This window comes from Tachypleus tridentatus, chromosome 7, assembly GCF_004210375.1.
Source record: "Tachypleus tridentatus isolate NWPU-2018 chromosome 7, ASM421037v1, whole genome shotgun sequence".
In the NCBI taxonomy this organism is placed as follows: Eukaryota; Metazoa; Arthropoda; class Merostomata; order Xiphosura; family Limulidae; genus Tachypleus; species Tachypleus tridentatus.
The window spans coordinates 190,533,469-190,546,602 of record NC_134831.1 but is presented as its reverse complement, the minus strand read 5'-3'; the positions used below and the strand labels follow the sequence as shown (position 1 = coordinate 190,546,602).

The 13,134-nt window shown below is 30.8% G+C and overlaps 1 protein-coding gene across 11 annotated transcripts in view; it reads left to right on the top strand.

The window, feature by feature from the left end:
- The window catches only part of LOC143257540 (palmitoyltransferase ZDHHC14-like), an 84,332-nt gene that overhangs the window by 18,309 nt on the left and 52,889 nt on the right, over positions 1–13,134 (top strand). For 10 of the 11 annotated variants that reach the window (XR_013031916.1, XM_076516360.1, XM_076516353.1 and 7 more), the window contains exons 3-4: positions 4,904–5,065; positions 5,478–5,615. Coding sequence is in view for 10 of the 11 variants with exons in the window: in XM_076516360.1 (XP_076372475.1) it covers positions 4,904–5,065; positions 5,478–5,615 (300 nt within the window). In the remaining variant the exon portion in view is untranslated. The remainder of the gene's footprint in view (positions 1–4,903; positions 5,066–5,477; positions 5,616–13,134) is intronic. The other variant, XM_076516354.1, reaches the window with a different exon arrangement.

The window sequence follows — 13,134 nt, the reverse complement described above, 5'->3', positions numbered from 1 at the left end:
TTGCACTTACCTTCTTTAACACAATTGGTTCTTCCTTCCCAAGACTTCTGCTGCTAGGGAAGGTGGACATATCTTTCTCCCATACTCCTTCCTTTTGTATCCCATATGTGTGATCATTCTGCCCCAGATAGACTCCTGTGTCTTGTATAGCCCATTTATTGTTATCTCTGTTCTTCCTTTCAAGGTTTCTGTCACTGTCTCTTCATTCCATGGGACTCTCTTCTCTGTTAGAGTCCAGCACACTTATTGGATGGATCTGCTAAATCTTCTGCATGGTTTATTCCTCTTTAGTATAGATGATTATTTTTTCTTTCATGTCATCTCACTTCTGATTTGACATCTTACACATTTTCATTTGGCCCATTTTCACTGTCCTCTAAAGGAAATTATCAAGGCTAGCATGTAGATCTAACCCATTCCATGAACTATCATGGCAAAAAAAAACCAATATAGAAGATGTATGTCTGTTCACTTCTCTGGCTAGCACTTGCTGACTTAAAAATAAGGTTTCCTAATCATCCATTGTTCTATTTGGACTCAAGGACTAATGAGGATCGAGACATATTCTCCAAGTCTTCTCTACATGAATTCTTTCCCTCATTAAGTGGACCACAGAAGACCATTGCCACTTACCAGCTGCTAGTTGCTGATTGGGACCTAACTGATTTGGCTAGAATAAGGGGTTTCCACAGTGAGAAGTGGACTGGAGTGACACTAGTGAGTAGTATGGTTACAACACATGTAACGATAATGCATCATGGTCTTCAAGTGGATCAATGTTACATGTCACTACATTGACCCTTTATATATGACTTTTTCTTCTTAATTTTCCTGCAGCCAAAATCTATTCTGTAGAGTTTAGGAGCACACATTTATTTCCAGCTCATTCTACATCATACTGGAAGAAAAAAGGTTCTCTATAGTTAATATGGTGACTTCTTTCTGTAGCTGACATCTGACATGATTCCATACATTTCCCTTCTTCTGCAGGTGGCGTGATGCCCACAGTGTCTGATGGTTAAGGATAAACTATATAAGGGTCATTCCATGTCAAATCATCCAGATTTTGGAAAATTTTCCAGCTGACCCCTACAGAATGCCTTGAAAACATTCACATGTGCTCATCTACCCATATAATGAAAAATTGTTAAAGATTAGATAAATATTTCTTATAGTTTCTGATTTACAGCCCTGTAAAATTTAATTAATTTTTTGTTATTATTGGCAAATTCACTTTTGGGCAACTTTGGCTGCTTAAAGCTGCAAGAGTAATAGTGGTAGAAGGCTGAAATTTGTTACACTGGGTAGATGAGCACATGTGAATTTTTTCAAGGCATTCTGTGGGGGTCACCTGCAGCCCCCTGGATGATTTGACTTGGAATGACCCATACGTATCCACAGTGATGTGATTCCATACATTTCACTTCTCCTGCAGGTGGCATGAGGCCCATAGTGATTGATGATAGAGGATGTGAGCACAGATACTTTTCACAATTGCTCTTTTCCCACAACTGCTTTTGACCAATTGAGTCTAATTGTAGAAGAGAGGAGCACATAAGGTACAGTTGGAAAGAGCTACAGCTTCATTTACATGTATTAGCTGGCTGACAGCTTGTGTGCAGGTACTCAGATGGTCATATTTTTATTCTGTCTATCCTTGCAACACATTTGAGGATTTTTTGCCTCTTCTCATTTTATACATGGACACCACTTTCTTGGTACATGTTTCTTTATTGCTTTGTCAAAGAATAAGAATTCACAATCAGAGATGTAGAGGTTGTCATTGCATATGGAAATATGTCACATTCCTATTGGTGAAAGGCTCTGCTGAATGGTTATGTTATCATTCAGTGATGCCAACCCATGGCATCATGAAAGTTTAGATGGGGTTGTCACAGTGCTGGTAGCTTGTGAGTCTCTTTGGCAGATCATGTGAACTTGAGGAAAATAAGCTGTTATGTGTGTAGAAGTGAGTATCTATCAGAAATACATTTTCAGGTGAGGAAAATATCAACATTATGATGTGAGACTGTGTGTGTATTTGTCCAGCCTAGCGCTCTTCTGTTATTACATATATGTTTATATTGCCTTAGAAGAAGTTCATTATGATATAGCTCCCTACAGTCCCATATGCTATTTTTGTGCAAGTATTCTGGCTCTTAATAATATTTCAAAGGTGAGTTTACTTAAATTTTACATTTTTAGAATTAAAGTGATTTTCAAATAGGTATCTGTGATCTATGTCTGAAATACATTCCCACTCAACTCTCCAAAACCATGAGGAAACTATTAGTTAAGCATAATTGCAAACAAATAATTCAGGCTTATGATGTAGCTTGTGTATGTACTTGTAACAAGAGGGCAATAAATGCATGGAAAGAAAAAGAGTGGAGAATTTTGGTTATAGGCTTAGTTGATTTGCCCAAGTTTATGACTAAAGGTTGACCTTTAGAGTTTTCATACTATAATTTCTAATATGTTTTGTGTATTTTCATGAAAGCTTGCACATTTTCAGTAAACATTACGTTTTAAGTGGACAAAAAATGAAGCACTTTTACAAAACATTTCTCAGTGAATATGTGTAGTCAAAGTGTTAAGTGCTTTGAATGCAAAGTGATTTTCATTCTAACATTAAAATAATTTCCTTTATCTGAAAATTGTCAAATTTCATTTGTATAGTCTGTAAAACCTAAATAAATTTCTTATGTTTTTTCAGTAAAACTATTTATTTTTTTGCCTTAATTCTCTACAAGGTCAAATCAACTGACCTCATCACCACTATAAACAAAATATGAAATGAGTCTAAATTATTTTTTCTCCTCATTATAATTACTTCAAATTGTAACAGAAAGCAAGTTTATTTATCCTAAATAGCTTAAAATTCTAACAGTGTGCATATGAGTGTTTCTACTTAGATTTTATTGCCCTGCAAATGGTGTCTAACTAATAATCCTACCACACAAGTTGTCAGTTACATAATGCACAAGCTGCTTGCAAATAGGCTTTGTGGATTATTTTTATTTTTTTCGTTATCTTACCAACTAGAACTTAATAACTTTCTAATTTTTACATTTTTAATTACTTTTATAACAGTAAATAAATAATACACAAAAAAAAGTATTTCATGTTTCTGTCATTTTTTGTTGTCAGTTGTTGATTAAACTTTAACTTACTTTTAAAACTACTGGTATTAATTCCCTGCATAATGTTTTATTTAATTAAATAATGCACCATTAAAGACAGGAAAATAACATGTATAGAGCAGTCAGTGTTCTGTAATTATCATAGTTTTCTGACTTTGTAATTATGCAGTAAAAGCCAGCTGAGCATATCATTGAGTTTCCCACAGGAATAAAGCTTGAACTACAAGTAAAATAGACATTTCTCTGAACAGAAAACAATATAAAATATCCTCATTTGATAGATTAAAACTTTGGCTTTCTATTGGTTATGGCTAATCTAATATTTAACATTAGAGGTGGCTATTTTGTGTCTTCGTGAGAGAGAATGTGATAGGTGGGCATGGCAAATGGGTTTGAGTTTGTAGGTTATAGTTTTATAAAGAAATAAGATTGAAGGCTACAAAAATTATGCTTTGTCTGAGAAATAACTTTATAATAATATTATAATGTGTAATTTATGTTAAATTCCATACTTTGCAGAGGTTTGGTAGATAAATTAGGAAAGAGGGAAAACTTAGACAGCAAATGTCACAATTCTTATATTAAGGAGGGTGAGGGCATTTTTAAATATTTCATAATAGATTTAATATCTTAAAATGTACATATTATTAAAATTTCTATAATTAACTTTTGAATATAACTGAATCATGGCATATGCATTTTGAATTGTCAGTGATAAGACAGTTAAGGTAATGTACTTTTTGCTGTGTTTCAAAAAAATTTATAATTTGTACTTTCTTGATTGTTGACAGTATGAAAGCAACTTAACAAATAAAGCCTTTTAGTAATTCAGATATAAATATCTATTTGAAATTTATTTTAATTCTAAAATTTTAGAATTTAATAACAGTAGTAAGCTTTTGTTCCACTGTCCAATAATTATGGACAAGATAACATAAGGTGTTCTTGTTTTTAATTATTCATTGCCCCAATGAAGCAATCAGATAGTAGCATGTCTTGAAACATTTTATTTTCATGGTAGCTAGAGAGTTATGAGGATGAATACAAATAGAAGTGTCCAGATTTTGTGAATTTTTTTTTATGTTGTCATACTTTAACAATAAAAATTGAAATATAAAATTGTAAATATTTTACATCTACAATCAACTCACACCATAAACATTTGTACAGTTTTTTTAAGAAAATAAATTTCAGAAAGTGGGTATATTTTGGGAGATAAAGCATGAATATTTTATTCATACAAAACACCAAGTTACTATTAAATTAATTAGTAATCAGATAAGTTGCTAATTAACACATAACTTTCTTTTCTGCCTTTCCAGATATGAAAAATATATGAAATATTGATACCTATCTTTATTTCCTTAAGAATGGAAAAAAAAAAATTTCAGTGTCATGAGTAGCTAAAGAGAACACAACTGTTATTCCACATTTAAACATCTAAGTTACGTGATGACTTACTTTGCATAATGAGACATTGCAGATTATTCATATTATTTAGTTTTTATTTTATGCAAAATTTTTAATGGAATATGACATATCACATGAATGTTTTAACATTAATTCAGTAACATTTAAGAGAAAACAGTTAACAGATTTTCTTATTTATGACCTGTGTTAAGATAGATAATAAAATACACTGGGGAAGTGTGAAAGAAGTCTGATTAATAGAAAACTGATTTCTTTTTATATTTAAAAACATCTTAAGTGTTTTGTGTTTTAAAAATAAATCATCTTAGTTGTTCACTTTATGTTTTCAGCAGAAGTGCCAAATGGTTCAAGTTCTCCAACATACAGACCACCACCAAGAACTAAAGAAATTGTTATTCGAGGACAAACTGTGAAACTGAAATACTGTTTCACGTGTAAAATATTTCGTCCTCCAAGGGCTTCCCATTGTAGTTTATGTGATAATTGCGTAGGTAAGGTATTTACTTTTGAATGGTAGTTGAAAGAATTGACTGTTTTTTTGCACTGTTTCTATATTTTATTTATTTTGATTTCTGTAGAATGATTAACCAATACAATATTTATAAGTTGAAGAAAAAGTAAGTAATATTGTTTATGATTTTACAAAGCACTTCAGAATAGTGTCATGCAATTTGTATTTTTGTTGAATAATTTTAATTTCAATTCTACATCAATTTAGAATTGAATTTTCGAGAAAGAAATATTTCAAACGTTTTGGCATCATAAATAATCAAAGCTAATGCATAATAAATAGGAATGCTCTTATTTTACATAATGTTACTTAAAAGTTTCAGTTATGTATTTGTTAACTATTTAATAGAAGTTTTTAAGATCCATTCTGTAGATCATTTTTTAACATTATAGACAGATTTGATCACCATTGCCCATGGGTAGGAAACTGTGTTGGTCGAAGAAATTACAAATACTTCTACATGTTCATTATGTCTTTGGCCTTTCTTTGTGTCTTCATATTTGGCTGTATCATTGCCCATCTTGTCTTAGGTAGGACCATTTTCACCATTCTAAATTAGAATATAATTAATAGTTACATTTATCACTCTCAAAGTACTGTTTTATAAAAGCATTTATTGTAACCAGTATTTGTTTTAACTAAATTAAATTCATACGAATAAAGTTTATCTACTTGTTTGTGTATGATTAACAACTGAAAAAACTTTGTGTAATTTCAATTCTACATCAAATCTAAACAGGCTTATACTTGTAAGATCCAATAATAAATATCTTGATGAATATAAGTTTTATGTTTGTCTAGAATATTCTTTTGTCAGTTGCTTGGTTTTTTTTTTAATCGTGTTTGTTAATTTTCTTGAACAAAGTAAAGTTATGGGAGTTCTTTTTATTACAGAGAGTATTGTTACTCAAAGAAAAACTAAGCAACTTAAGTAAAATAATGAGGTAATTTATCCAACTCAGCAACAGTGTTTACTGGTTTTATTTTAGCATGAAGAAAATAACATGACGTATCTTAAACATGAAAATTTCAATTTGGGTTGTTGAATTTACTTATTAGAAAAACACCTATTTAAGTTGTATTGAAGTTTGTATTATTTACAACTGCTTTCTAGGGATTAATATAAATTAGAGTGTTGTATAATTTAAGAAAAAAATAAATTGAATATTTAAAAAAATTTCATATTAGTCAATTTGCTGATTAGAATTCAAAGAAGCAAACATGAAAATATTCTGCTGAATATTCAGTCTGACATTCACTTACGTTTTTGCACACAGTAGCTATTTCTCGTGTCAGCCCTTGCTAATTTGTGCATGCTTATTAAAGCATGCTTTAACAAGAACTGTCTCCTATGTAAATCATGTTTTGATATGAACTATGCTAGTACTTGGTATAATGCAGCAATAGCCCTCCATTAGTAGGAGGCAACACGTCCTTTGTATGCAATGAATTCCCATAATTACTGGTACTAAAAATTAACTTCATCCTTAAACTTGGCACTGATGTTGAAAATCTGTTTAATTTTATTCTTCAATTTTTCAAAGCTTTTGTATAACCAGTGTTTTTATTTTGATTTAGTAACCTTTAACATGGAAGTTATTGTGTTTCTGACTGTTGTGAAATTTATAATTTCATTTCTCATTTGTATTTGTTTCTAAATGATGATAAACAAGCTATGTTTCCTTTCATGTTCTTTTTCTACCGTGCTAACATAAATTATTTTATATCCTTGCCTGTACATAAAGTTTCATGCATCAACTGGTTTTTGTCTGTTTCTATACTTGAGTATCTATTCCTGTGATCCATTACTATTCCAGGCCATAAGTCTTTCTTCTGAGGTTTCCATAATGTCATGAATTTGTACATAAGTTGTTCATAGATAAAAAAAAAAATTGAAGAATAATTTCAAACAGTTCAACACTTTGAACTCATGTTTCTGTGGTCTTTCACTCCCAAGGTTCTAACTCAGTTTACAAAGCCAAAATTTCATCTAGAAAAAATTATTTAATATCCTCGACTATGTTTGTTTGAGTAACTGAAGATATCATACAATGTGATGTCCAAAAATCCTCAATTTTTACCTTTCTTAGAGGTGCTGCAGGTTCTTTGTCTATGAAATACATTACTTTCAGTTTTCATCATTTAACCCTCTCACTACTGACAAGTCAAAAATGTTTTAAAAGTATCACTTGAATTAAATAACGTTATCATCAAAATGTAGTTCATAATTCAAATTTTAATATTCAACCTGCATATAGTTTAGTTAGAAGGTCAGATAAGTTACCATAAGTTTATGTATACCAATATAATAATTTTTGTGGTTTTCTAAAGTATGTTTTTGAAACCAACAAAAACTGATTTGTCTTCCTTCCCTACTTGAGACGATAAACAATCTTAGTGAATATGATGCATGAGTGTAAATTGGTTTTGTAATATTTTAATACTAGAAATCATTGTTTTGTTATATATTTTTTATTTACTGGTTGATGTTTTAAGAAAATTAATTAAAAATTAAGCATTTATGTGTAAACAGTAAAAATATATCTATTCATAAGCACTTACACTTTTTGTCCACTTATAGCACTAAATTTTAACCACCCTCAGAAAATAACCAACATCCAAATACCTATCAAGATTATTATATTGGCCTGGACCTTGTACAGAGCCATATCAAACATTTTCTTACATTTTTATTGCTTTAGACAATTGTTGTTGCACCCACTGTACTGCAGACAAGTATATAACTCTTCTCCAGGTGTGTTCTTAGAGCTGGGATTATGATAAGCATTTTAGGAAGCATCTGGTTATTGCACCATGTGTTTGTGTTTGCTATCAACAGTGTCATGTAAACAGCCTAATGGCAGACATAGTAATTCATTGCTTTATGTTTTACAGGTTTCTACTTCATTAGCTAATAGTGAAACAAAAATAAGTGGTTATAAGTGGAAACTCTCTGTAGAAGTACTTTGGAGCTTTGTGGTCAATACTAAAATGGATAGAACAGTATTTCTGGTTTTATTTTACATTTTTCAACCTCTTTTGTTATTTCAGTATATGTTGATGATTTGTCAGATTTATTTATGCTGTTAGAGTAGGGAAAATATTAAATTGTAAGGCAGTTAAGAGGTCAGTTAACTTGGCTGAATGCATGCAGAGATAGTGTAAAGAAAGTAACAGATAAAATATAAAAAATTAGTGAAAAAATAAAAAAGGTGTGTTTAGGAGGTTTCAAAGGTTATGTGAATGAAATTTGATAAATTTCAGATGAAGAAAAGTATTTGTAATCTTAAATTGGTCATTACTGAGTCCATATAATTGCATGCAAATTCTTTAATAAAATGTTTTAGTTACCAATTCTAATTTTTTTTGTCTACAAAAGCTTGTATTACAAACTTGAGAAATTTTATGAAGACACATAAACATGTTAAAAGTTATAGCATGGAAACTATGAAGGTCATTTTGGGATCACAAGGTCAGTGTAGTCCACTGAGACGTCAGCAAGAGAGTTAATGGATTTTGTCTTCCATCCCAATCCCATTGTTTCCTGTGCATTCTCCATTCCTGAGCCATATCACAAAACCAGTGTTTTTGTCCAGTTGTTTTCTCATCTCAGTTTTGGCATGGCCTCATCATTCTATGTTGGGGAAAATATCATTCTTTGCTGATTGTATCTGGTTTATACTATCTTTTTCTTTTGGGTATTTCTCACATCTTGGAGTTCAGGACAGAAACTGCTTATCTTCTACTTCTATTTTCTCTAATTTCTTCAGTCTCTTGTTTTGTTCATTTCTGGGCATCCCCTCATGCTAGTTAGCCTGTGTATCCTGGCTCTCTATCACTCGCATTTTCTCTTTTTTCCTTTATACCTTCTCTCACTGTCACTCTTCCAAGAGCAAAAGAGTTAGCTATTAATGATTCTGCCAGTGGCTGCTTCTCTTTGTACCAGGTTAGCTCTAGTCATATGGAGGCACTTCTTTTATTCTTTCCTAACCCATGGACTTCCTTCATGGCTGACCATTGGATCACTTAGGTTCTTGCCCACTGCTTCTCTTTCTCTTCTTCCTTCTCTTTCCCTTTCCTTGCATTTTTTCCTACACTTTCCAATTTTTCAATACCTAACATTGTTAGATCTCTTGGTTTTGAATATCATAAAGAATGTTACTTCTCCCTTTTATGCTTAATATTCCCAACTCTTCATTGTTCCCTTCAATCCTGGAAACCGACATCCCCGTTATTGTACTTCTTATTCTGTGAACTATTTCTGATTATTCCTTCAGTTCAGGTGAAGGAGTTTCTTCCATGTAATAGGTTGTTTTCCCTCAGCCTTTGGATGAAAGTGGTCCATATCTTAAATATATTTTCTTCATATTCCAGTTGCTCATCATTACTGTATTTTCTTCTATTTGTCCATCATAATAATGTGGTACAGTAGTTTTGGGCTCTATCCTCTAGCTTGAATCTTATCTCTACTTAAATCATTTCTTACTCACTGTCAGTCATTTACCATCTACTGAAATGTTTTAATCAGAAGTAAAACAGTTATGTTTTTCATCCATAAATTTTCTCTAAAGCAAGCTGTTGTTTGTCTGTGTTTTTTGTCCTCCAGTATCCTGGAATATGCATTTGATGTTTAATATCTTCATCATGCTATTTCAATTTGTATGTAAAGAAACAAGCACCCTACCTCTTTCACCACAGTTAAGGGTATCCAAATGTGATCATATCTTCACTGCTAACATTTTGGAATTTTGGGACCTTGGACTTTTAGGTAATCTTGAAATTGATGCTTTAGACATTTATGCAGAGCATGGTGATATAGTTATATACATTTATATAGTTGAAAAGCAATCTCTGACTTAACCAGAAAAAATAACAATAATTTGTGTAGTGAGTAAGGTACCAACCAAATCCAGCAATCCAGAAGTTATAAATAACTTATGAGAAAGATGAACTTGTTCTGCAAAGGATTTTACTCCAGTTGGAAAGACTGGCAATATTACATAGTTCCAAGGCTGAGCATCTTTGAGTGGTGGTTATTAATAACATAATGAACAATAGTTGGTACAATTGGTATTATTAGTACAAGTTTTTGAAGAAAGTATGTTTTAAGTGAAACCCATTGAAACATGATCCCCAGAAACAAATTTTCTGCAAAAACATGTTTCCACAGAACCTACAAAAGTCACTCCCTTTGTAAGTGTTGCTGTCTTTAAAACTCCTACGAAAAGTGGGGCCTAATAGGCCCCAGAGCAACTTGAAAGGTTATTAATATTAGGCTAATAATTTTGTATGTAAATGAAATTGCCATTTAAATCCATTAATGAATGGATTAACGAGATTCCCACTGTCCCTATCTACTATCTAGCGAAACCACAGCCAGGGGAACGGGCTTGGAGAAATCAGGACTAGAAACGTCTTTTCGTAGGAGTGTTAAGGATTAGATTACACCATCTGAGTTATTCTGAAATAAGTTGTATTCTGACAGATTTGCTTGAAATGTAATAAAATCCTGTAATTAAATCAGAGTTTGTTAAATTTACACATTGAAATAATGTATTTTATAGTAAGAGTCCAAATTAATGGAACCCTGATTTTGTTCTCAAGCACTATATCTTTTAGTCACAGAGCTTGTTTGGTTTCCAACAGAAAATCAGACCCCTCCTGCCACACATACATGTCACATCCTCTCTTTCAGAATTCACTAATATTATGTTGAATGATATATTACCTATGACCAATAGATCAAAGTTTTCATCTATCAATTGATGTATTGCATAAAATTATGTTATTAACAGTTAACTGTCAATTTCACTCATAGTACTAACATCTATCCCATGAGAAAGTTAATAATTAGTTTGAATGAGTGTGTAACGACTCATCTTGCATAGTTAGAAAGTCAGAAAAATTTTAAGAGGTAAAGGAATTTGTTTAATTTTTAAATATATATTTTTCTCTACAAGTGGGTTTTCTCATCATCACGGAGTGTTTAATTTTTGCATGGTATTAGTCTATATTATTTAATTAAGTAAAAATTATTAAATGCATTACTATTATTAGTATAAAAATTAGGTTTAACTCTTTTTGACAATCACAGCAAGAAAATAGAAGATTGGTTAACAGTTTTATTTCTTGTTTTTCATGTTTATTTTTTAAGTAACTAAAATGTAAAGATGGGGACTTTTTAGATTACTTAAGATTAGGTAAAATAATTAATAATAAGATTAGAAAATCTTTCATGAGACACACAGTTGAGCAAATTATAGTAGTTTGTAGGTAATGTAATTTGTTAGTGTAATATGAACAGCATGTTCCCACAAGTGATTTACATTTTATAATGGCACAGATTGTAGTTAGACATGGTTCAAAGGGCAATAAAACAAAGTTTAATTATGAATAGATATATATACTGTCACAAACTTAGGGCTACTTAGGATAAATGAATGTAGTTTAATGTTACAATTTAAAGTCATTCTAGAAAGAAAAAATGGGGAATTTAGATTTATTTTGATTTTTGTTTTCCATTGGTTATAAGTTTGGCCAAATTGACTGATTTTGTTTTGGAATAGGTAGAGAAAATAGCAGATAAACTGTAAAGTTTTACTGAAAGAAAAATATTTAAAATGTCTTTAGGATATTTAAGGAATTACACAAAGGAGACTTGAGATTTTTGAGATCAAGAAAAGTATTTTTAATATAAAAATTATTTTGCACATGTATTATTAAAAACAAATACTCATTATATTCATTTGTAAAATGTATTATATAATAAATTGCCTACACTTTTCAGACACTTAAGTAGATATGCATTTTGTACTATATGTCAGTATATTTGTCACATGATAACAACAGTTGGCTCTATGCTTTGGAAGGTGCTTGTGAACATAACTTTTGAATTGCTTTTGTAGCTATAATTATGTGCATATCCAAAGAAGGTTTTTGTGTTGCAATGGACTTCTGTGTTTTGGATTACTTCAGGTGAAAAATGTTTTACCCTGCTTCACCATGTCAGTTATTCAACTTATAATCATCCATTAGCCTTTTTTCTTGCTCAATTGACATGTTTTTACATTAGTGATACAGTTAAACATTACAGATATCTTATTTCTTGAAGAATACAAAATTTTTGAGTCAGAATGTCCTTTATTAAAGGAAATCTCCCAGAAAGGATCAAATTCAAAGTATTATATGTTTGTTAAAATAATTCTATTACCATCTTTGAGGTGAACTGTGTGATAAATTTGGAACTGTAGGTTAAATAATTTAAAACTGTCATCAGAACAAATTAACATCATAAGTAGTTGACGAAATTAAAGTTCTCTTTGTATTATATATAATAACATAATAGCAAATGTCAGATAAAGAATTAGTATTTTTTAAAAGACAGTTTATGTTAGGAGAGTGTGTTGTGTGTGTTTTCATATTTAATGTTCACATCTTTGTAAACTGAGATTGAGGCCATAAAATTATACTGTCTGAGCATTATCTATAAGTTTGTAATCTGCAATTTGAGCCAAATAAGTATGATACCAAGGAGGTAATATTGAGAATTTATTTACATATTTCCTTTTAATATTAAGAATTTAAATGTTGCATAATATTTTATTAGCTATGTTTTTATGCTAGTTTATTTACATAAATTAATGATGAAATTGTTTAATTAATCTTTTTCATGACGGCCTCAGTATAACATGCATGAGTTCATCTACACATTTACACATGTTAAGTATTGGCACTACAACTTTTGGTACATTATGTGTATCTTTGCAAAATGTGGTACTCTTTTAGTAAAGATTACAAGTATTATGTACACAAAAATCAGATATTTTAATGAAATATTTTTAATACAAACTTGTTTGTGAAAAATGTCTGTTTTGTTACTAGTCTGGTGCAAAGTCATTTCATATTATGATTAAAAAAAACTGTTCTTCACAAAAGTCTTGAATATTGTTTACATAAATCCTAAAACCTCCTAAATACATTTCAAACATTTGTTTTCAGCAAAACTTTATATTTTATGCTATTTTCTATACTCTGTGTAGGATCTGTCTC